We start from the raw sequence: 24,311 nt of genomic DNA, 5'->3' as shown, positions 1-24,311 counted from the left end.
CTTATGGGCGGAGCCTGTGGCGCTACGTCGAGTTCCGTCTAGCGGTTAGCAGGGAGGCTTTAGTCCAGTCTGCCTCTGTAGGAAGGAGGAGGACAGCTGGCTCCATTTTATACCCAAACTTACAGCACAGAGGTGAGTCAGTACAACACAGCACCTGTAGAACATATTTTCCACTGTATTTTACACCAGTATGCATTTATAATGATGACACAATGTCTAGAGCTATGACGGTCAGCTGTCTTAAATTCGACTTTAGTAAACAAAAAAATGCGCGTCACAAGCAAATAAAGAATGACCCATTAACCTGATGGCTGCTCCTGCCTGGCGTATAAAATAAATGGTGTTTGTTGAGCATTACGAAACCCGCCTCCCTTCCCTCGCGCTCTCAGTGCAAAAACAAGAAGCTACAAGGACGAGTCATTTCCCCCTTTTATTTATTTATTATTTTATTACACAAATTTAATTACAGTAAAACAGTTTATTGGTTTGTTGCTCTTCGTCTTTACTCTGACCTATATATTCACTGCTTTCAAGGTACGTTTCATAATGTATTAACTCAGAAGGACACATTAGGGCTCCGCCTGCTGTTGCAGTAAGACGGAATTGAGTTTGTGGTATTGAGTTAAAAATGCTTTGTTCAGTAGTTTAGTAGTAGTACTAATGTGGTTGTCTATAAGTGTTGATGTGAATGAAATTATCTCTGAAGAGATGCACTTTAGTTCCACTTTATGACCCTTATTATGTGAACAGAGATGTTTACCATATACCAAACTGACCTTAAAACTCACTTAACATGTACTGTGGATATTTTTAAAGGTAATACAATGAAAAATGAAGTTGAAAAGCAGTTATTTTTCTTTTTTTTTTGTTACCTTGTTTATTTAAAAGGGACAATCCATAAGAATTCAGATTTTGCCATAGATGGTCATTTCCATTTCCAGTCCCTGGCTTATATAACAAGAGTGCAACATTAAACCTCATGATTCAATAAATTACAAAAGTAGTTAATAACATATAAAGTACTTTTAGTACTTTATATGTACAGGTATTATGATATAGGTATAGTGATAACACAGGGGAACTGCTCTAAATGAGGCCCATGTTTTGTAAGTGCTGACATGTGTTGCTTGGACACCTGGTTGTCACTGACTGCGTACAAAGTACAGGACACTGCTACAAGATGGATCCTAAACCTGATAATGTGATTCTCTCAGCAGAGGTGAAGGCTGCAGAGACCATGGAGTCCACAAGGAGGCGCCCTCAGCACCATGCCAATGGGAAAGGGTCTGAAGCTGTGGAGAAGTCAGCACAGTGGGGAAGAGCATGGTGAGTAGCTCAAGCTGCACAGGCTTATTTGTTCAAAAAGAGGAAAAAATCCATTGACTTGTCCTATTTTGTGATTCAAGGAGGTTTTACCTTGTGAAATAGTTTGACAACAGAAACACCTGATAAAATCCAGTTATGTTGATATGGACCAGTGTCTTGCAAAAGTACAAATTACTCCTGAGCTATAATCCCTATCCTGGATTAACTGATATAACATGACTTTATGTTATATTATAAAGACAAACTTAAATAGATTTTATATGATAAATAAGAAACAAAATAGGGCCTTAATGTTTAAAGGAAAGAACGTAATATATGCATATATCAGCGTTATAGCATTAAACCCGCCCCCCAAGAAGATTACGGCATTTGGGGGCGCCAAGCCACACCTCTTGCTCTTATCACAACCTTTCGAAATCACCAAAGTTAACAAAAGCAGGTTGAAAAAACACACTTCTACTCTGTGTCACCGATGCTCACATGTGCTGAAGCAGCTGCGTTCACATGCGGTGAAAACACACATGGCAGTCATGGCTGTTATGACATGCTAACAGCTCAGTGCTCAAGCACTGCTAATCCCCCTCGTTTAATTTTGTAGCTTCTCTTTAAATCTTTGTCTGGGTTTATGGTTAAAAAGCCAGGCATTATGTAATGATAGTTTTTATGATTAGTGTAAGAGCCATATGAATGAAATGAATAATTATTGAGGTGACAGAAGCACACGGCTTTGACACTTGTGTCGAGGTGGGCTGACTGTCACTTAGGTATGAATGGGAGCCATACTGGCTCGCTGGCTCTGTGTGTATGAGGAAGCGGGTGTGCCGGGGTGGTCATAATTTCTGTTGACCGTACTGCAATGCCGTGTATTGTTGGCACCGTTGGATGATTTGGCCTGGTCAGTATGTGTCAGTCCTTGTAAAGTCTGAAATATGACAATCAAAGTGGAATAAATTGATGATTGCAACAACAAAGAAGCGGCCTGGAGAGTATCAAAGTACAGTTTGAAATTCCCCGAGTTAACCCAGTGCGGCCCTCTACAACACCATTAGTTTGCTGTGCATCTAATTAGTTTTTTTTTTGGTTTTTTGGGGGAGGGGTTTCACAGTAGTTATAGTTGAAACATTACATACCTCTGCATGTAGAAAATCTTCTGACCCACCTCCTGTGTTTCTGGTCCGTTCCCAGGGAGGTGGACTGGTTTTCCCTGATCAGTGTCGTCGGCCTCCTTTGCTTCGCTCCCTTTATCGTCTTTTACTTTGTGATGGCCTGCGATCAGTACGAGTGCTCCATCAGCCAGCCTCTGTTAGAGCTGTGCCAGGGAAAGGCAACCTTGCTGTCCATCTGGGCCCGGGCCCCCTCCTTCACATGGTCTGCTGCTAAGATATATACCATCTGGGTGAGCTTTCAGGTAAGTAGAGGAGGGATCAGGTGCTGCGTCACACAGGAGTTTTGCATTTTCTTCAAACTGAAATAAAGCGTCTTGCTCTTCAGGTGTTCCTCTACATGTGTATTCCTGACGTCACCCATAAGTTTATTCCGGGCTACGTGGGTGGAGTGCAGGATGGAGCTCGTACCCCTGCTGGTATATCCTTCCTCCTTCCCTGAAACAGTTGTGAAAGAAATGTCTTATTTCTTCTTAACGTATATTTGTTTTCTTCTTCTCCCAAGGTTTTATTAACAAGTATGAGATCAACGGCCTGCAGTGTTGGATCATCACCCATGCTCTGTGGTTTGCAAACGCCAATTATTTCCACTGGTTTTCTCCTACCATTATATTTGACAACTGGATCCCCCTGTTATGGTGTACCAATATACTGGGCTATTCTGTGTCTACCTTTGCCTTTGTAAAGGCCTACCTGTTCCCCACCAATGCTGAGGACTGGTGAGATCAGCTGCTGAACTCCACATTATCTCAGGTATTATAAAGATAACACAACGTTTACCCACTTGCTTTCTTTGTCACTGCACAGCAAGTTTACAGGGAACATATTTTATAACTACATGATGGGGATAGAGTTCAACCCTCGCATCGGCAAGTGGTTCGACTTCAAGCTGTTCTTCAATGGCAGGCCTGGCATCGTTGCCTGGACCCTGATTAATCTGTCTTACATGGCCAAGCAGCAGGAGCTGTACGGTCACGTCACCAACTCCATGATGCTGGTCAACGTGCTGCAGGTAAGACGGGAAGACCAGCTTCTTAAAGCTGCAGTATGTAACTTTATAAAAAAAAAAAGTTTTTTTTTTGCATATTTGTCAAAACTGTTACCTTGTTGTGCAAAAAAGAAAATCAAACTTATCTGTTCTAACTAGAAACCAGTCAGAGCCAGGGCCTTAGTGCTGTCAGTCACCCTCAGTGTGGAGCTACTCATCCCTTTTATGTCTAAATTAGGTGAATTTATTGCCAGGCCACATAGTATCATTTATATCTAAATATAATGTTAATTTATCTGATGGCTGTCAACCAAATTAACAGAAATCCAGATTATCGGCAGTGATCGGTGATCAGGCCTTATGGGTGATCAGAATCGGAATCTGCAGCAAAAAACCTGATTATAGCATCCCTAATCATGTCACATGAACAATGTAGAATATTTTTTATTTATTTGATCATTTATAGTCATTATAGAACAAGACTCAGGATTAGTTTCACTTTCAGCTTGTTGTATTTTTCAGATTTTTCTATATGACATAACCTATAAGACATAACCTTCAAAGCTATGGCTACATGGGTTTTTATCCTTCCCAGTATAATTCATTCAGTACTAAACTAAAATAAGAAGTAAATATCATATTAATAATGTCAGTGGCAAAACCTGTTTGTTGCTTCATAGGGGATTTATGTGCTGGATTTCTTCTGGAATGAGGCGTGGTACCTGAAGACCATTGATATCTGCCATGACCACTTTGGGTGGTATCTAGGCTGGGGGGACTGTGTGTGGCTGCCGTACCTCTACACCCTGCAGGTAACACACACGCACACACACACACCACAAAGTCTCCATGCCACGCTAAATGGTTAATATGTTGTGAAAAGGTTTTTCACCTGCAATAAGTCAACTAGAAAAGTGTCAGAAATCATCTCAAAATGTGTCATCAAGAGTTGATGACACATTTTGCTGGGTGATTCATTGTCCCAGAAATTATTGCGACAATTACCGTTTGTTTATTATAACATTATTATTGTTTGAAGATCATTGTTAATAGTATAAAAATGACATATTAGGCAATGACAATTAGATACAATTGTAGTTCTCTTTTGAGAAAACTGCCCTTTTAAGGAAACTCTTAGTTTGCTCTATTTTGCACTGTCCTTTAGTATTTTTGCATTGTACCTGATCTAGAATTTTTTTCAGTTCTGGGACATACACAGATATTAATATCGGATTGGTGCATCTCTAATATTTAGGGACTTTTCAGATAACCAAAATGGTAATGGCTATAATCAGAATAAGGCGGTCCAGCTTTTTAAAGGTTAGTAATACCACTCATTGGTAAAATTCCATTGAGTTGGCTCTTTTTTTCCCATCTTTCCTATAATTGTTACAACTCCCCCTCTTAATAGAGTAGATTATAACATGGAACCCCATAAGATACTTGGTGGGAGGCGGTTATAGAAAACTACAGAGCAGTCCTGCAAGAAAACCTGATTGGGTTTCTGGACCGAACTATCATGTAATACTGTAGTCCTGACTGCACTGAACTCTGAGCTGTGATTTAATGTGAAAATATTCATAGTTTAAAATGCACTGTACATGAAAGCTGACTGATCTTACTCGTGGCTGAAAGGCTTAGACAGTTGATGTGTTGTTGATGTGTTTCTGGCTCTTAGGGCCTGTACCTGGTGTACCATCCGGTCCAGCTATCAGACACTCACGCCGTCGCCGTACTGTTGCTCGGTCTCGTTGGGTATTACATTTTCCGCTCCACCAACCATCAGAAAGATCTGTTCCGCCGCACAGAGGGCACCTGCTCCATCTGGGGGCGTAAGCCCACCTACATCGAGTGTTCGTACCTGTCCGCCGACGGCCGCAGCCACCGCAGCAAGCTTCTGACCTCAGGGTTCTGGGGAGTGGCACGTCACTTCAACTACACTGGCGACCTGATGGGTTCCTTGGCTTACTGTGCCGCCTGTGGCTTTTGCCACATTCTTCCATACTTCTACATTGTTTACATGACCATCCTGCTGGTCCACCGCTGTGTGCGAGACGAACACCGCTGCAGCAGCAAGTACGGGAAAGACTGGAGACGTTACACCGACACAGTGCCTCACAGGCTGATTCCTGGACTGTTTTAAAGAGAGGCAGAGGAGGAGCTGGAAAAGCTGGTGAAATGATGAATGCTTGGTTAAACAAGATAAGCTTGGCTCCTCCCACTGAACATTCTCCTCTGAATTTCTGACTCTGCACTTCAAACTCATCCCTGTAGCCCTCTGCCAAATGAATACAGTTTGATAGTTTTTGGTTTCTATGAAGTGACAGTGTGCCAACTTTCAGGACATTTGATAAAAAGGTGTATTTTTTTCAGAAACAGCCTGAGCAATCACCAGAAACAAAGTTACTTGTTTAAAACACTGAACGCCATGTGCTGCAAAGTGAGGGCCATGGCCGCTGGGGAGGAAAGGAGTCATTATGATTGCAGTTTACTCATTTGTATTTGTGAGCAAACAGAGCTCAGTCTCAAAGATTCAACTCAGAGCATCAGATTGTAGCTGTGGTAACAAAACAATTTTAACTATGAAGATTGTTCTTTGAACTTTTACAAAGTAAACTTGCCAGCTTGACAAGGTGGGGGTGTAAAATGTTATTATATCCAAAGGGGAGCCAGCAGAAAAGATTTGGGAACCACTGAGCTATAGAATATCTGGGATGAAAATATATCTCTCAATTTATCAACCATTTCTTTTAAAACATACCGGATTCAAATTTGTGTGGTGCTGAAATTTTGTTTTTCACTTCATCAAAAATATATGGATGCTTGTTTGTAATAATTATAATGGACTCCAGCTGTAGTGGGCTCTTACTGCTTAAAACCTCTTAAATGTCCTGAGGACAAGAGGACTTGCAGGTTATCAAATGGTCCCATCAAAGTTTTGAGGTTGACAGTTTTCTCAACCAAATGTCTTCTACCTTTACTGCACTCAATGCCACTGTTTGATCTAACTTAATTGTCCTCCTGCAGTCTGGAAAAGTTATTGTTGAGTCTCATTGAAGAGAATCCTCCACATTACGTAAGTCATAACAGTTATTGAGTTCATGATAACTCAATCAAAATTCATCCACATTCCAGCTCCAAGGAAATGGTTTTTCTTTCAAAGTATGTTTCCTGTATTTTACAATTTCTCAAACTGACATTGCAACCGTCCAGCAATAAACTAAAAACAGAACTTTTAAGTTTAGTGATGATCTTACTTTCTTTTGACACACTATCATTAAGGAAATCTAATAAACATGTTCAGGCTTTTGTTTTTTGCTAGACACTGACATCATTATGACATAAAGTCAGTCTTTGTCATTTTTAGTATTAGCACTAGAGGGCAGCAGATAGCTTTTCTTCAAAACGGAATGGCCTTTTTTCATAAATGTGCAACAGCTATACATGCATAAAAATAATTTAGAGCTTGCTATTGCTGCTCTTTAATTGACTCATCCTACAATTATTACACTGTTATACCATAAAATGAGTGAGGGACTAACAAAAAACATTTTTAAAGGCTGAACTTTTCGATTTTGGTTCCTATACATAATAGAGGCCAGTAGTGGAAAAAATGGTTTCTGATGTACACCATTTAAAACATGTGTTTTTTGTTAGTTCATTCAAATCCAAGCCAGTTATAGTTTTGTAAATAGTTTTGCTTGCAAGGATCGTAAGAGTTTAGAACATCCCCCTCTGGTGGCCATCTTGTAAGCAGTGATATTGAGTGAAATTATGTTTTGCAAATACAAGGTGAAGGGCATGACAATAGGTCAAAACAGAGACTAAAGGTAACCAGAGACAATGTAATGGAAATAGTACAGTTTGGACCCAGAATGAGAACCAAAACCCAGGTAAGGTTTAATGAGTTTTATGGACAGCAACTGCATCATCAGTTGGTTCAAATTCAAAAATACTTTATCGATCTCAAAGGTAAATTAAATTAGTGTCAAGTTATGACGAGTGATGAGTCATGGGCAACATAAACAGGAAGTACTGTGCAGTCAGCGAATGAATAGTTACCCAACTGAGGTGGTTTCCACCATCTTTTTGGGGATTCAGACCACGACGGACTTGAGTCCTCTGTGACGTAACAGTGAAGGAGTAGCAAGTGTCCTTTCTCCGGGGATTGTTTCACTCACGGAGAAGAAGTGTCACAGAGTTCGGAAGTGCGAAATACCGATACCAGGGTGAGTAAGTTGACACGCACTAATGCAATGAGCAGAGCTCACCATGGGAAAGGCATGGTTGTCAGTCTGCGATCCCATAATCAAAGGTTGGGGAGACAGTCATGGTCAGCAGCAGAGCAGGCAAAACATCAAGAAACTGTGACGCTGTAATCAAAGTCAAGGTGTGAGAAGCAAGTTTCAGAGCCAGAATCAAGAGTATCTCAAAAGTATCTTCGTGACAAGTTTGCCACTGAGTAAGTTCAGAGCAGGAGTCCTCAAATCCAGGCCAGGGCCGGTGTCCTGCTGCTTCTACATGTATCCCTGGTTCAACTCACCTGAATCAAATGGCTTAAATACCTCCTCAGTGTTGTCATGTTCTCCAGAGTCCTGCTAATGACCTAATTATTCGACTCAGGTATTTAGAGGCAGAGACATCTACAGGTTGCAGGACCCCATCTCTCGAGGCCTGGATTTGAGGTCCCCTGATATACACAGCGGCAAAGAAAATCAGTGGAGTTGGGTGGAGAAGGGGCAGAGAAGATCATGACAGACAATCCTTACTGGACTCATTAGGTTGATGCAATCTGATGGGATTGCAGTTTGGGTATGCATGAGGTTAGGTCCTGCAAATGCTCGGCATTTGTCCAGATGCTACCCCACTGTATGGGCGCCCTCACGTGCTCATCAGTCCTGACATCAGCTTGCTGCAGCATCTCTCAAACCCCATCAGGTTGAAAAATTTCACAATAAAAGTACACAAGCCTTATTCATACGCAAAATGGAACTGCTGTCAAACTCTGTCAAGTTACCGTCAACCTGGGTTGTGTCTGGTGACCTTCACTCACTGTTTTGATTTACTGTTAAATCTCCCAGTAATTCCCTGTTGTATTCTTGCCTGATGATGTCAGAATGCTTACCCTTATTTGCCTGTTCATGATATGCCAGGTACATGTTCTTACAAATCCTTAACTTGATGCTAAACTTTTTTTCTTTCGCCAGCGTGTGCACATTGCAACTATTACATAAAACCTGTAAATGACTGTCACACCACAATGCTCAGTTAAATCTCTTCAAACTACAAACTCACCTCCCAAAATATTGTTTCTTTAAAGACAACTCCTAATGATCCGTCATACCTGGCAGCTTATTCTGCTGTGTCAGCACAATACAGGCCAGTATCCTGGAGCTCAAACCGTCAGCAGCTTTCTTCTCAGTATCCTGACACGTTATGGATGTAAATTAGTTATGGAAACAGAAGGTGTATTGATTCCTCTTACCTGCGTTCAAGCTAATGCCATTTCATTATATTACATTATGTGGAACCAAATTGCCTTTGATTGTTGTCTCAGGCCAACTTCTTCGCCGATTGCGACCGAAGACGAGGAAGAGTTGCCCGTGTCTGGGTTCACTCATTGTCAAATTGACAAACAGCTCACTGTGAATGGAATGGAAATCTAGAGATCTTTATGCGATGACACTAAAAGCTAGACTATTGAATTTTCCAACGGGGGGGATCATTCACCCTTCCATATAAACGTCCAGTGTACACAGTAACCATATTGTCGGAGCGCCCCCCAATTTTGCAGCTCGACATTTTTCTTTAGTGAAGGGCAGTTGGGGGTCACAGAGGGGGAAGAAACTGTAGCACAGCGAGGAGTGGGAATGAATGACACAGATACTGAGAGGCGACGGCAGAGAGGGAAAAGCAGAAGGAGAAATAAAGTACGCTCAGTGGGACACTTGGAGCTGGTGCCACTCCTCGACGAAAGTTGGCTTGATTTCCCAAAAGACTGAATTAGTTTTTATTGGCAGCTGGGGTGTGTACGTTACTGCTGGGTAATAGTTATAAGGTACAAGGAAAGAAGCACCACAGAGAGAGGAAAGTGGATGAGCAAACTGCAGTCACTGATAATTCATATAAACCCAGCAGAGTGTTTCAGTCCACAGTGGGGATATAATCATACTGTGGCTGCTGAGGTTGGATTGACTAGCTGATTGCGGTCGGTAGCAGAGGAGTCATTTTAACCATCATAGCTTTGATTTCTTTTACTTTGGATTGGATGGTTACACTTCACCAGTCATATTTTCTCGCTTCTTGTTCCTCAACACACACATATGAAAAATAAAACCTCCCTGTGGAGCTCCAAATTCTTACTCTGAGTCAACAGTCTTTCTAAGCTAATTATACGTTGGCATCATAGCTTTGAAACTCTGAATATTTTATTCATTTTATTAGTTTCAAAGAGTGTCAGCCAAGGAAACAATCTATTATGACTTCAGAAATCCAGATTTAGGTGTCATGCTTTTTCATGAAATTTTTCAGAATTAAATATGACAATGCACGTCGCATTGATTATGCGAAACATGCATACAATTTTCCAATTCATTTAAATACACTGTGTACCATAAATAGTAGTCTCCATGCCAACTTTAATGTTTTCATTTCTATTAATGAATTACATTGATTTTAACCCGTTAAAAAGATTATCGCAATACTTCAGGCTTACATACATACTTTGTTTTCATGTGTTACTTTACTTTATTCAATAAATTAGCAGCAAAAAGGGTTTTGAATTGAGCATTTTGTGGATTAAATTGTGATTAATTTTGAGTAATCAATTACAGACCTCGCAATTAACTCCATTAAAACATTTTTTAATCAGGTCCTACCTCTAAATATTTAACCCATGATTTCAATAGTTTTTTTTTTTTTTTACATTGGGCCAGATCAGTTTTAGAGGGTTTATTTTTTAATCAGTGAAATTATGAGATGTGTAACAAATCCACAAGTAAAAGCAGAAAGAGATGGAACCTTAAAAAGGGCAAATACTTTTTAACTGGACTATTTTAGACGGTTCACACACAACAACATGGCCGCCGAAAAGATTTTCAATCCAACTGCCTCCATTTTTCCTCAGTTTTCTGAGAGAACAGAGAGAAAGCAGCGTGTTCTCTTTGTGTTGTGTCATACATTATGAAGCAGGAACTAAATTGAGAAAAGCAGTTTATGAAAATAAGGTGATAAAATCCTCCGTCTACTTGTTAGTCAAAGAGAAAGACGAATTAAAAAGGATTAGGAGACAAAGCATTAGCGGGATTAAATCGATTTCTCTGATTTCAGCTCAAACCCACAGCAAGTAAGGTGAATAAAAAATATTCTTTTGAGATTGTACTGTTTATAACAATCCCACTGGTTTTACAGTGTGGGGGCAGCTATAAAACCAGCATGAGCTCAGCCAACAAATTGCCTTTAATTAACATGCTTGGTGTGGAAAAAAAAAAGCCAGTGGCCTCCTGCTGCTGCTCCTGTGTTCACAGACAGACAAACAAACAGTGTACAGTCTGAGCCAAACTCAGTCTGACAAAACTGTAGAAGAAGAAAGTAAATTAAAAAAAACAACACCGGGACCCGAAATGTTCACAATCTGAATTCAGGGCACAACAGAACAAAAACAACTGCAATAACAACGGAACAGCACAGAATATCTGCCACCTGGTTTCTAAGCATCATAGCAGTTAAATGTGAAGCAGGTGTTTACTTTCCATAAGGAGGGGATTTTTGGGGGGAAATGTTTGGTTGCTGTGGAGACAGAGAGTTATGCAGGGAGTGTTTGTGGCAGAGCTGTCAGAGTGACAGCCAGCTGTCCAGGGTAAAGGACGGTAAACTGGCACTGAAGTTCAGGTGCAACGCGGGCAAAACCAGCAGGGCGTCTCTGACCAGATTTTTAATAGACCCAGAATCCAAGGGGGGGAATTTGTTTGGCACAAAGCAACACGGTCGTTATCGTGATTTGTATTGCTATAAGAACGAGGCAGATGATGGGAGTCCAAGGTAATGTCTGTATTAAAAATATCATTTATGCTGGGCGGTATCGTTAATTATTTAGCAACGAAGGTGAAGTGTCATCTGAAGGACAGGGCTGAGGAGTCAACGTTATGAATGCAGAAAGCTTAGAAAGGGAAGAACACTGAAGTTCCACTTCCAACACTGACTGAGCTGTACCATCGTCCTCATGTTGTCTGTATGATGTAGAAAAAAGGATTAGAGATGGATTGATACAGAACTCTTACTCCCCAATTAAAGTTAAAAAACAGAACAAAAAAACTGAATTGTGATAAAATGCCCAAGGGATATGAAAAACTATTTTATTATTTTTCAGACCATTTCCTCAATGTTTTTATGTCAACAGCAGTTGCTTTAAGGAATCACTCGGATCTGGCAACGTCCTCCGTTTTTCAGGTTTTATTGGTCTGTGTGTTTTTATTGTTGTACCTCCTTCCTGTTTTAACCTCAAATGCTTTTAACATGGATTTTACAGTTCTTACATTGAGGTTTGGCTGGTTTTGCTTTTGAAGGGGTTCTTTAATTTACAGGATGTGAAAATTGATTCGGCTTTAAAAGCAACATTTGGATGATTTTAAATGAAAACATATCGTTCTAAGCTGTCCTAGAACGATATTTCCCAACTCAGCTGGTCAAAATCAACTCACTACCATTATTGGTGCCATACCAAGACCTGACCAGCTAAATGTTACCAGCTATCCAAACAGCTAACCAGAATGAATGCAGAAACTCCACAAACTCTGGGATGGCATCTTGTAGAATTTACTGACATCAATTTTTCTGTGAAACTGTACCAGGATAAACAAAGAAATATCATATAAGCAATGATACATAGTAGTATCATTGCTGGGATGACAATGTCAAAATCACTGCATACACTATTTTCGTACAAAGAGGTGGTCTTTAGTTAGCTTAGCAACAAACACAGCTTGCATCAAACATAAAAATGCATAGTTTGCTTCCTCGTTGCTATTTCTACTGCTTTTTTGAGAACTAACCAAGAATGACCACTAGATGGCACAATTTAGAAAAAAAAAGACAATAACTGCAAAACAGTGAATGTAACACAGGTCGCTCTGACTGTTTGAGACTAAATATTTAGTTAGCAAGCTAAATATATTTAGCCCAGAGTTAAAGTTTTAGTTTGGACCCAGATATTTAGCTTGCTAGCTAGATATTTAGTTTTTAGATAAATATTTAGCTAGTGAGCTTGCTAATTGTTTTTCAGTTTGAAACTGGGACATTTGTGTAAACGAGGAACATCAGGACTGCCATAAATGAATAACATGATGAAAATATGACTTTGAAAACTGAACCCCCATTTTATTCTTCTGTCATAACAGGCTAAATAACCCAAATTCTCGCTGTTAATTTTTGACTGTGTAACTTTGCAAACAGCACATCCTGGAAGGCTCACCGCTCTCAGATAGAGCAACTCAGAGACACACTGGACAAATAACCAGGAACCAACACATCCAGACCTGAGGGTAATTTAGAACTGCCTAAGTTAGCCTAAATTGCGTGCTTTTGCTTTGTGGGATCAGAGTGTAGTTACTGGGGAGAATCATCCATGAACATGTAGGAAGACAACAGGCCAGAGGTAGAAACCAGGATCCACTTTAAGGCAATGGAGCTAAGCCGGGTCCCACTGTGCAGCCCCTGCCATTGCCACATGCATAAAAAAACTTGATCAACTAGTCTGTAATGCTCAGAATTCACAGCTAGGCATATAGTCTGTGATCCAGAATGAGCCTTGCACTTTCCTCTCACCAATTAGCTGACTGCTCTGAACTGATCTAATGATAACTGACACTGCAGCAGCACCTCAAACATTCCCTAATAGTTTTCTCTTTCATAAATCACAAGGGCAATGACTCTTCCATTACCCATAATCACACTTGCCCGCAACCACACAACATTAAAACGCTGCCATGTATCGATTGTACAAGATGACAGCAATCCAATGCGTTGTCTCTTCAAGTGTCTAAAGTAGAACTAGAAGGTTACTCAAGTCAGCAGTTTTAGTTCCACATGCATGCTGTCAGCATTCAGTTTTCCTGCCTTTCGTTGGCAGTAACATTGTGTTTTAGCCCATTTTCACATGTGAACCACCAACCTCTCCTCTGCCAGGCATCTAACATTGAGCCTGGGCTCTTCCTTGCCACATTATTAGCTTTGACCTTTGCGTGTCAGCTCCAGTGTTGATCCTGAGCCAGAAGAGCCCTGCCAGAAGTTGGGCCAAAAATAAAGGGCTAACACATGTTGCATTTTATGAACAGTCCAGCCAAGGATTGTACATATACAGTCCTATAATCAGGCCTGTGGAGACTGTAAAACCCAGAGTAGGCCCTCAAACAAAAAACCCCTTTCCTCACTTAATCATTCCTGTAATGTATGTTACTTCATCCCTTTAATGCTCACGTGTTTCCACTGCCTTCCTAACCTCCCATCTGGGAGAATCTAACTACATCCCCTAATCCAGGGGTGTCCAAACTTTTTGCAAAGAGGGCCAGATTTGATAAAGTGAAGATGCCCGGGGGCCAATAGTTTGTTCGGACATTTTTTAACTACAAAGGTTTAATGCAAATACACACTGTTATAAAACAATTTTCATTGTCACAATTATCTTTATTTTTCAAATGACAAAATAACCAAATATAAGCCACTCAGGCAGATGAGAATAACTCTAAAAACCCAAATTCTGCTTTTCTTTCATATCTGGAGAGTCAGATAACATTGAACAAACTGTATGAAATACCTTAAATTTACATGAGTTTAAAAATATCTTTGCCTCAAGAACATTTTAAACAGGAGTTATAAGTAATGCAAAGTTGTCTGTTATTATTAAATCTTAAAACAAGTGAATTTTGCTCATCATTTACTATATCTACAGGTTCATAACCAAATCTTACTCAAGAGTTTAATAAAATTAAGTGCCATAAATGTTCTTTTGGCTCTTCACTGCTGATAATGACAGACGTTACCGTTCAAAACACTCAGTTTCATGTCCTCAACTCTCAGTGCCACACTGTTACTGCCAGGCAAACATTTTTCTCAAATTCTTGCTTCTTCTCAGGGCAAAATGTTCTCCACCATTTTCATAACACAGTCTTTGATAAATGTATCTTCAGTAAAAGGTTTGCCATGTTTAGCTATTAACATTAACTTCGTAGCTGCTTTGGTGGTATTTTCTTTTGACTCACAGGCCCGCGTGAAGAATCGCTGCTTCACTTTTTCAGCACGGTCACTTCCTGTTAGCTTGTTGTATGTGTTAGCATGTTTAGTCTGGTAGTGTCTCTTTACATTGAAATCCTTAAACAAGGCAACCGTCTCACAAATTAGACAAGCACAATTGCCTTGATTTTCAGTGAAGAAGTGTTATAATTCCCATCTCTCTTGAAAGCGGCGGCCTTCACTGTAAACTTGTTTTCTTTGCAGTGGCCATGGCAGAAATGAGTGGAGAGCGGTGCTGCACGGAGGCAGAGACCGATAGTATTAAAGTGGTGCTGCCACCATTTGGTGATAGGAGGAATTACAGTTTCAAGTTTTATGATTTATTTATTCTGTTTCACGGTGCAGGCGGGCCATAAATAATACATTATAAGACCGAAGCTGCGGGCCGTATGAAATCTGACCGCGGGCCGTGATTGGCCCCCGGGCCGGACTTTGGACATGCCTGGCCTAATCCGTACCTTTAATTTGACCTTTATCACTGTCATAACTGTACTAAACCTTCTGACCACCATATGAGCGACGCGATTAAGAATAAGCCTTATAGTGATTATCTCAGCACTTTAGTGCATTTTGTGCTATTAAAGCTAGGCCAGTGATAAATTGGTGCCAATTTATCAGGGCAATAAATTTGCCCCAATTTCCTATATTTTGGGAGATCTTGATCAGTCGATACTTAGATGTGTAGCCGATCTTTTTCACTGATCCTATCTACCTCAGCAAAGGTCTAACTATCAGCCACTGTTCTTTTCTGCGCTGCTGTGAGAGAGGTTCGACTGACTGTTACCAATTGTTTTGGTCTGAAATGTTGATAAAAATAGTTTGGTCACTATTGTTATTGGCCAAAATTGGAATCGGTAGATCAGGCTTTTTTAAAGATCAGCAATCGGCCATTGAACAGCATCTCTAATAATCACTTAAAATTTACTTGAACTTATTTCTTTTTTTTCCCCGTTTCAGCCTTTTTTTACAGCTACGTTGACAACAACGTCAATCTGAAGAAGTAATGTGGGTCGTAAAGAGACAGACATTAGGGCTTGACGACTCCGTGGTGAAAAGTGTCTGATCACAGTCCTGATGTTCCTCGTTTACACCAAACGGTGGGATTCTGCGTGTCGTAACACAAGCGGCTCAGTGTTTCCCAGAGACTCTGGATAAACGGGACTGCATCAAAGTCTGACCTAGCTGCAGAGCGTGGATCAGAAGGATGTTGAATTTATTGTTATCACCCACTCTGCGCTTCCTTTCTCCACTTCCTTTTTCCTCCCGAACCAGCAGCGCTGCGGAGCAAAAGCCTTCGTTTATAAGTGTGTGTGCTTTTGTTTATGTCACACATCAAATTATTGCCTTTTACTGACCTGATTTTTTTAAAGCTAAACTAGGATCTCAAAGCTATGTTGGTTTATTCTGAATCCAGATTGCTCAACACAATGGCCCTAATGGCTCTTTAAACTTGTGCATTGTGTGTGTGTGTGTGTGTGTGTGTGTTTATGTTTATTTTTTTAAACCCAGAAAAAGGCCTACTAATTCCGTTCCATCTTTAGCTCCATTGTGGGTGAAAACCCGTTATCTGTCCCAGCCTGTGCACAGCTGCCTGTACAGTATTCCTGTGTCCATGTGTCGGATTGACGGGTCTTAAAAAGACATTAATGAGTTGACTGTAAAGTCGTCTTTAATAGACTTTGTTTTTTTTCCTGGTCCTTTTTCTTCCTCATTCAGCCAAACAGAAGCTGGACGACATCAAATTCTTTAAACGTTTTTTTTTGTTATTCTCAATTGTAAATTAAAAGACAGCTGAAAGGTTTCACCGTTTCATTTCATAGACCTTCCGTTTTTAAGTTGACGACTTAATGAGACTGCATGTTGGGTATTGAACTCTCTAATTATCTATTCGCTGTAACATCAACAGGAAGCTCAAAGAGTCCAGACTTTTGTGCAAACTGCTTTTTTTGTCTTTGGATTGGAAACGTCGGGCTGTTTATTTATTCATTTATTGTTTTCATTAAATTATTTACATTTCTGCATAATGTCCAGTGGGTTCACCATAACACACCAGCAGATGCTGCTCTGGAGAGAGTGTTTTCACCCTGACAGATCAAAAGTCTGTTCCATCAAGACAAGAACAGACTTTAATTAAAACAGCTGGAGTTATTATGTTTGATATAGTCAGCTAATGACAAGTTTCTACCGTTATTTATTTGATGGTGCAAAGGAGGATGTTACCTAAAATCAAGAAAATTATGGACAACCCCGACCATCCTGAATGTCATCAGTCAGAGGTTTTGTCATATTCACTGTAATACAGACTGCTACAGTAGATCCTTTCACAGCTAGCACCATCTACAGCAGCTGTTGGAAACAAACTAGAATTAATATGAGCTAATATAGGATCAATAAAGTATTTTTTAATTTGAATTTTCTATACCATCACCATGAACACCATCCAGCATCTTCATTTAGACCAAAGTCGTCCATTTTGGTTTCATCTGACCAGACGGACTCATGTCTTCGTTGTTCCAGTTTTAATTTCTCATGGTTCTCTGTTATCAACTGCTTTCTTGATGCTATCAGTCAATCACATTTATGTGTAGCACATGCTAAAGAGCTTTATATCATAGAAACAAGAAGTCATAAAAACACAGAATGAGTCACAGTCAACAACTGAGACACCAGTTACAAATATTACATTTTGATGAGAGCCATCATCAAGATCATCAATACACATCAAATATATTGATCAAAGTTCCAATCATTGTGGTTCAAAAGCAACTCTAAACAAGAGGATTTTTAGTTTAGACTTTAGTGAGAACGCCAGCAGCGGCCGCAGCAAAAGAATATTTTAGTACTCTCTCTTTCTGTCTCGCTGGAAAATTCAACATCATGCTGCTAGCACTTAGCAACAACTCATAGGCGGAACTAACAGCGGTGCCCACCACAAACAATGACTCGGGCGGAACACGGTGCGCTAAATAATGAAATATAATTTAACAAATCTTCAAAGCAGATCAGTTTTTCTCGAGGAATTTTAATAATCGAGGTACTCGAATCATTCCAGGAATCGTTTCAGCCCTAACTGTTGCAGTAATCAATGCGACTAAAGAAAAACACCTGGTTGAGTTTCTCTAGACATTAGTTCAGGTGATAGAAGGCTGATATCTAACCCCTGTTATTCTCTTATTGCTTCTGAATTTGGCGTATAACTCACTGGAATATTTCATTACAGTGTTTTGTAGGGGTTCTTAACATTCTTAATTAATCGGTAGGATTATTATTTTTTGCCATTATTTGGTATTTTCTCAATCAATCCTAAAAGGTCACATCGAATCAACAGGAAGTCCGTACTATAGAACATGACAGACCATTTCTGTGGCCTGGCCTTCCAGCCGGCAGCTGCCCCAGTGATCTACCGGCGTGGCTTTGGAAGTGAGCTGTTTTTAGCTGGAGGGCGTGTTGCTGGATTTATGCAGCTAATGGCAAACCAGCTGCTGCCATCAATAGCTGAATGAGCCCTCATAGTTAATATCTCCTTCCAGATCAGTGTCGCAAGAAATGTTACCAGTGAAGGTTAATATCATACAAAGGGAGCATGACTTTAACTTCTGCTCCAGCTAACACACACACATCCACGCCCACGCCTACACACACTCATTCATCAGCTTCCTCTACCACTAAGCTGGCAAAATTCCCTTTCCCTTCCAAACCCTATTTGCCATTTAAGTACCATGTGTGTGTGTTTGTGTGTGTGTGTGAGCGTCTTCCTGTGGAGGAACAGTCCCTTGGCACATATAGTCACATTTCCACACCCTGCTCCATCCTCACCCCTCCTCATTGTCCCATTCATGCTGTGGTAGTGGAGCAGACGCACTTACAGGTTAGTGTGTCAGCGAAACCTGCTGTTACTGGAAGTTAGATCATGGGTGGCGCTTGATGATAAGGGGTGGAGGAGCTTTGTGCATAGAAGCCATTGATGAGGGCTTGGGGGGAAAAAAAAGATTAATGTCTGCCATTAATGACCAGTAATGTCCATCTATCCATTTTTGAACACCCTTGTCCCTAGTGGGGTCAGGAGGTGCTGGTGCCTATCTCCAGCTAACGTTCTGGGTGAGAGGCGGGGTCACCCTGGACAGGTCGCCAGTCTGTCGCAGAAATACAGAGACAGACAGAACAAACAACCATACACACACACACACACTCACACCTAGGGAGAATTTAGAGAGACCAATTAACCTGACAGTCATGTTTTTGGACTGTGGGAGGAAACCAGAGAACTCATCCATGCAAACTCCAAGCAGAAAGTCCCCAGGCTGGGAATTGAACCCAGGACCTTCCTGCTGCAAGGCAACAGTGCTATCAACTGCGCCACTGTGCCAACAAGTCAAAGGGTACAAACCTTTATACTGTGTTTCATAAAAGTTGGGTGAACATGTGAAAACCAGCACCAGCAGCAGTAGAGAGAGTTTACTTTTATTAAATCGATTTTTTTTTTCATCATCATCCTGCTCCCTTCAAAATTCTGTTAGAACCCTTGCAAATGGTCTGGACTTGCTTGATGCAGAAGATATTTCTCATGTCAGACATAAAGACCTGGAATCGAGTAAGAAGATCTACAAAGACAGAAAAAGAGTTCTGTTTGGATTAATAGCTTTAAAACTAGATAAAAGAGTCACAGAGACATATTAGCGTTCCTGGAATCAGTTGCCAGAGGGAGCTGCTGTGTCTGTGTGTGTGTGTGGTGGTGGTGGTGTGTGTGTGTGTGGGGGGGGGGGTTACGTGTGTGTGGGAGTTTGGGGTATTGTTTTCCATGTGTGCGGGTGAATCCCATCATAAATCTCAGCTGATAAGTGGAGATACCGTGCTTAATGCATTATGACAGCTATGGATCCGGCCGCTTTCCAAAAAAATCATGCATGTAAAAATCAATTAAGAGCCTTTAAATCCAGCATGCAGCATCGTCGGTACAAACGACGTTAACAGCAATCAGTGTGGTAATCAAAGCTGCGCCTGAACTTCCTGCGAGCGCAACAGCTTCCTCATCATTCCTTTGGGGCGTGTAGCCACGGTGACTGATGGAGAAAGAGCTGATGCAGAGACAGCGCAGCAGCCGGACGCCGAGACGCTCGTTCTTCTTTGCTCGCCCTCTTGTCAACTTAATACAATTATCTGAACTGAAGATGTCGGAGTAAAAAGCAGAACCCCTGGAAATGATTCTCAGTCCACTTAATCTTGTGCCTTTAACTCTACACATGGTGCCTTTCCTCTCTTTCTGCCTGGGCAGCGATTCGTTTCATTCAGAATTGTTCCTCTCAGGAACAGACCGCGTGAAAGTAAAAACAAAGTCAGTTGTAAAAAGATTTGATCGGGATTTAGCATGTTTCATTAGCTTTGGAATTGTAAAAGAACTAAAATACAATTTTATGTCCCAGTTTTAATCCCATTAAGTCAAGGAAAGAATCCTTTTTTCACGGTTGGGACAGTAGTTAGCGGTGTGGCCCCACAGCCTCAGGGCCCTAGGGACTCCAGTTACCCCAAGTTGCCCTCAGTTGTGTTTGTACCTCAGTGGTTGCTCGGTTACCACCCCACTTCCTGCCTCCTGGTGTCTGAAAGTGACCTCCAGCCTGTGGTAGATCTTAGCAGTTAAACAGCAGGTTCATTTACTTCACACTGTGAAGATGAACGTTTCATTGCAACAGGTTGCAGTAAGATTAGGAGGAATGTTTTACAGCATGTGACGTAGATCTGAAGAATTATTTGAAATCCAAACATTCATTTTAGTTTATTTTTAACATTTATCTTAAAATAATAAATATTTTGAAAAATTTGAAATCATGTAACTCAAAAAAACCCCACAACTTATCTTTTAATAAACTTTTTTTTAACAAATGCATGCTTTTTCTGAGTTTCTGCTTTGTTTTTCAGAGAACAGAAATACAAAATGTAATGTCTTATAAAAAAAAAAAAAGCAGGAAGGTGGTGTAAGACGTTCCCACACAGTCACAGTAATTAAAGGTTTTCCTGTAATAGTGAGTTGTTTATCTGCCATTAGCACATTGCGCAGCATGTACATGAGGATGATGCACTACGACGTCTTCCTGTTTGGTTGGGAGCTGTGCATTTCGTTAGACGACCATATTAGCTCATGGAGTAGGTGGAGGAGATTGATCTTTACACAGATTGTCTCATTTTAAACTATCACTTCATGGTGATAGCTTTAACAAATATGTACACTGCAGCTTTAACTGTAGAAGTTTACTTTGGTGAGGAAGCCATATTGCTGTCTGCAATGAAGGTGGACAAAGTACAAAGCAGAGCGAGCAAGACACAGAGAAGAGCCAGAATGGCTGCATTCAAGGACACGTCCTGTTTGTGCTTTTTGTCACTCGTCCAAATTTCTGCTCTCCGTACTTTAAGTGGAAATAAATCAACCGACATGACTGTGTGCTGAGGAGAATCGGCCATGTTTGTGTGTGAGTGCATGAAATAAACTGGGAAAAGACTCAATCTTTGAGCAAGGCACAAACATCCGCTGTGCCAGCCTTTCTCTCCTTCCTGGTCTTCCTCAACCTGCAGACCCCAGTCGATTAGCGGAAGCAGCAAACCACCTGAGCTAAAGCTGAAGGACGTTCCCAGTGGCATCATCAGTCGTCTGGTGCGCTCCTCTTGCTAATTTGGCCAACTTTTCCTTTTTCTTGGAGCATCTGTCAAAAAGAATCATTTCTATTTTCCCTCTTGCCAATCCATTCATCATTCTCTCCTGTTTATCCTCCCCTTCCGCCCACACCGGTCCTCCATTTCTATGTTTTCATTTAACTCTGCGGCCGAGTGTATCGTGGTGAATGCTAATAGGTTCCCACGCTCACAAGGTACCATACACTGAAAAGTAAATGACTACGTGTGTGTAGGCGTGTGGGCGTGTTTGCGTGTGTGTGAGTCGCACTGGCCGGTCAGTCCACAGTTCCATTAGCCAAATGGAGTTTCTATTAAATTAGAACCCCTCCCTTTACTCTATCTCTGTCTGTCTTTCTTTCTCTCTCTCTCTCCCTCTCCCTCAATCACATTAGTGCTCTTATCCCATTTGTAGAGGCAGCACAGGCAGAGAGGAGGAAGTTGTGGGTGCAGTGAGGGGTGGAGTTAAGATCTGGAAGTACATCAGAAGAAGGACGAGTCCTTGAACAGGGAGATCCACATGGCAGGAAACTGACATGGATCTAGAGTATGTAGATTACATACTCCTACCACAAGTTTGGTTGGGTTGATGTGGATAACAAACTTCACATATCGGTTAGTGCAGCTATTTATAATGGAATAGGTCCATTAACAACTCTCTGACAGGAAAGGCAGCATTAAATGTATCTTGGAGACAGAAGAAGATAGAGGGCATTGAATGTGCCTTTGCATGCTTGTTTGTCTAAAGGATATATTTTAATTAACTGCATTTGTTGATGTCTACAGCCACAAGACAAGATGGGTCTATTTGAACATTTTACCATAGAGTTTTAGAAAGGAATCTGCAACAGATTATTCAACCTTGGATTGTCCTCATGGAACCAGACAGCCTGATTAAAAACCAGCCTCTTGTTCTACGCTTTGATTTTTACAAAGGGTCTCTAAGACCTTTGTCTTTTCTAAGAGGCATGAACGATTGGATTAGGACTTCACCTTACCTAAAAACATTCCACTGATGCTATTAAGAAAATTTGGATTTTTCCTTGGAATTAACTGTCCTGCAGTCTTAAGAGACAGGGACAATTGAACTCTACTAGCATTAACCCTGCATGTGCTTTCACAGGGGGCTTTTTTGTGCAGTTTTGGGGACTGACAGTCTGACGGAAAAAAAACAACTTTTCCCCAGTGTCAGACTGTAGCATCTGCCGCACTACTGCAAAATGTTGCACTAAGATCACAGGAGGGTTAAATGAAAGACAAAGAACATGTAATCATTAAGTTTTTTTAAAAGGATTGAGATGGTAGTTACTGGTGTCATATAATATCTACATTTTTGTAGCATCAGCTTACCTTATCAACAGTAAAAGATACTCCTGGCTCACAAGTTAGGTCATGTGAAAAGGTCATAAGGCTTTGAGTGCTATTTCCTTGGGGCAGACAGATGTGCAGTGAAGTGGAAAGGGCATTTCTGGCAGAATATGAAATATCTGCTTTCAAAGTGTTTATAGGGAGCGCACTAAATAAATAACTTCAGAAATGCGGCTGCTCCTGTGATGTCTGACATCATCAAAGAACAGTGTCCTTAACTCTGTCAGGGTCTGCTTGTTCTTTTGTTTTGTGATGAAAAACCGCAACAACAAAAAATGTTAGATTTCTCAGATTTGTGGATGAGCCTGGGGGAGAATTGGATCTGATATCCAAGGATTGTTGGAGGTTAAGATTGCAGCCCAGAGGTGTTGGGAGAACATACTGAATCCAAGTAAATATGACAGTAACATTTCTCCATTTGCTCTGACCTGTTCCAGTCCATCAGAAGTAATTATTAACCTGCGTACAGTTTTTTCTAATATTTATCGAGAAAACTGCCCTATAGGAAATTGATCAGGTGTCATATCTCATGTTATTTCCTTGTATTAATTACTTATTTTCCTTCATTCATGTTTGTGCCCTCAGTTGATTCAGTCATTCTTTTCATATGATGAGTCTTGTCATGTTGTACTCCTATGCTGCTCTTAGTGTTATTTATTCTTTGTGATGGTTACAGTCAGATTCATTTCCTAGTTGCCATGTTTGTCCTCCCTTGCTGCCTGGTGTCAGTTTGCTGTTCCCTCCCTTTCCCCAGCTGCTGGTGGTTTACCTCATTAAAGCTCACTCATCCCTTCCCAGATGCAGTCAGGTTCCCTATTGGATCCTCTCTCTCAGTCCCTCAGTCCACCTCTCTGGTCTCATTTCCCATCTGCAGTGTCTGTTTAGTATCATCTCACCAGTATTTAAGCTCCTCACTGTCAGTCAGTCAGTGCCGGATTCTGCTGTTGTTTACCTCCTGGTCTAATGTGTTCTGTTAATCATAAGTAACTTTTCATCATTAAACTTGCCATCGTCTCTTCGCCTGGCTGTCTGCATTTTGGTCCACTTTCTAAAGTATGATGCTCCCTGTAGCTGTGCTTCCATTGACCATATACAATTTGGCATTTTGATTAAATTTGATTAATGGAAACACCATTTTGAAAAAGCTCTTGTTTTTTGATAAAAAGTTTGGGCCTTATGATGAGGTGTGGTTTCCAAAGTGGAACAGAGTTGTTGTTTTTTTTTTTGGCCATATTGAAATTGTGTTATTTTGCAGAACCGCAATGGAAACACTTTTATCGCATCACACAAGTCACATGTTTGACAACCTGATGTTGCCAGGAAGAAGATGACAGGAAGTAGTTGGAGGATCTTGATCATGTGATTTTAGTTGCATTTCTCATTTAATGGAAACACCGCAATTGCGAAATTGTGTTTTTGATATTAGCAGAACATTGGCAAAGTTTTGTGCACATTGCTAATGTAAACGCAGCTGCCGCTCTGCTGACTAAAGGCATCATAGAAGTTTATTTAGACAGCAT

General features: G+C 40.8%; 1 protein-coding gene and 1 long non-coding RNA gene across 3 annotated transcripts; one reads left to right on the top strand and one right to left on the bottom strand.

Annotated features, from left to right (window-relative positions):
• Window positions 1-6,716, top strand: dhcr7 (7-dehydrocholesterol reductase). Of its 2 annotated transcripts, none has more exons than XM_028015622.1 (8): window positions 1-132; window positions 1,218-1,326; window positions 2,512-2,734; window positions 2,818-2,908; window positions 2,995-3,208; window positions 3,297-3,501; window positions 4,158-4,289; window positions 5,156-6,716. In XM_028015622.1, the coding sequence occupies exons 2-8, from the start codon at window positions 1,238-1,240 to the stop codon at window positions 5,618-5,620; spliced, it is 1,419 nt and encodes a 472-aa protein (XP_027871423.1). In that variant the 5' UTR covers window positions 1-132; window positions 1,218-1,237; the 3' UTR covers window positions 5,621-6,716. The 2 variants fall into 2 exon arrangements, with proteins under 2 accessions (XP_027871423.1, XP_027871424.1); XM_028015623.1 differs by having other exon boundaries at window positions 6-132; window positions 1,215-1,326.
• Window positions 6,232-9,847, bottom strand: LOC114143531 (uncharacterized). The gene is made up of 2 exons (XR_003595267.1): window positions 6,357-9,847; window positions 6,232-6,323 (listed from the first exon to the last, which is right to left on the bottom strand). It is a non-coding gene; the product is annotated as an uncharacterized LOC114143531 (long non-coding RNA).
• Window positions 9,848-24,311: the final 14,464 nt, after the last annotated feature.

This window comes from Xiphophorus couchianus, chromosome 4, assembly GCF_001444195.1.
Source record: "Xiphophorus couchianus chromosome 4, X_couchianus-1.0, whole genome shotgun sequence".
Lineage (NCBI taxonomy): Eukaryota > Metazoa > Chordata > Actinopteri > Cyprinodontiformes > Poeciliidae > Xiphophorus > Xiphophorus couchianus.
Note: the sequence above shows the minus strand (reverse complement) of the source record. Positions and strands in the feature narration are given on the sequence as shown.

What these genes read in the sequence shown, in the direction of transcription:
- dhcr7 (XM_028015622.1), top strand. Translation starts at nt 1,238, where the DNA reads ATGGAGTCCACAAGGAGGCGCCCTCAGCACCATGCCAATGGGAAAGGG. An exon ending in CCATCTGGGTGAGCTTTCAG is followed by an intron (nt 2,735 to 2,817) that starts GTAAGTAGAGGA and finishes CTTGCTCTTCAG; the next exon opens with GTGTTCCTCTACATGTGTAT. An exon ending in CGTACCTCTACACCCTGCAG is followed by an intron (nt 4,290 to 5,155) that starts GTAACACACACG and finishes TCTGGCTCTTAG; the next exon opens with GGCCTGTACCTGGTGTACCA.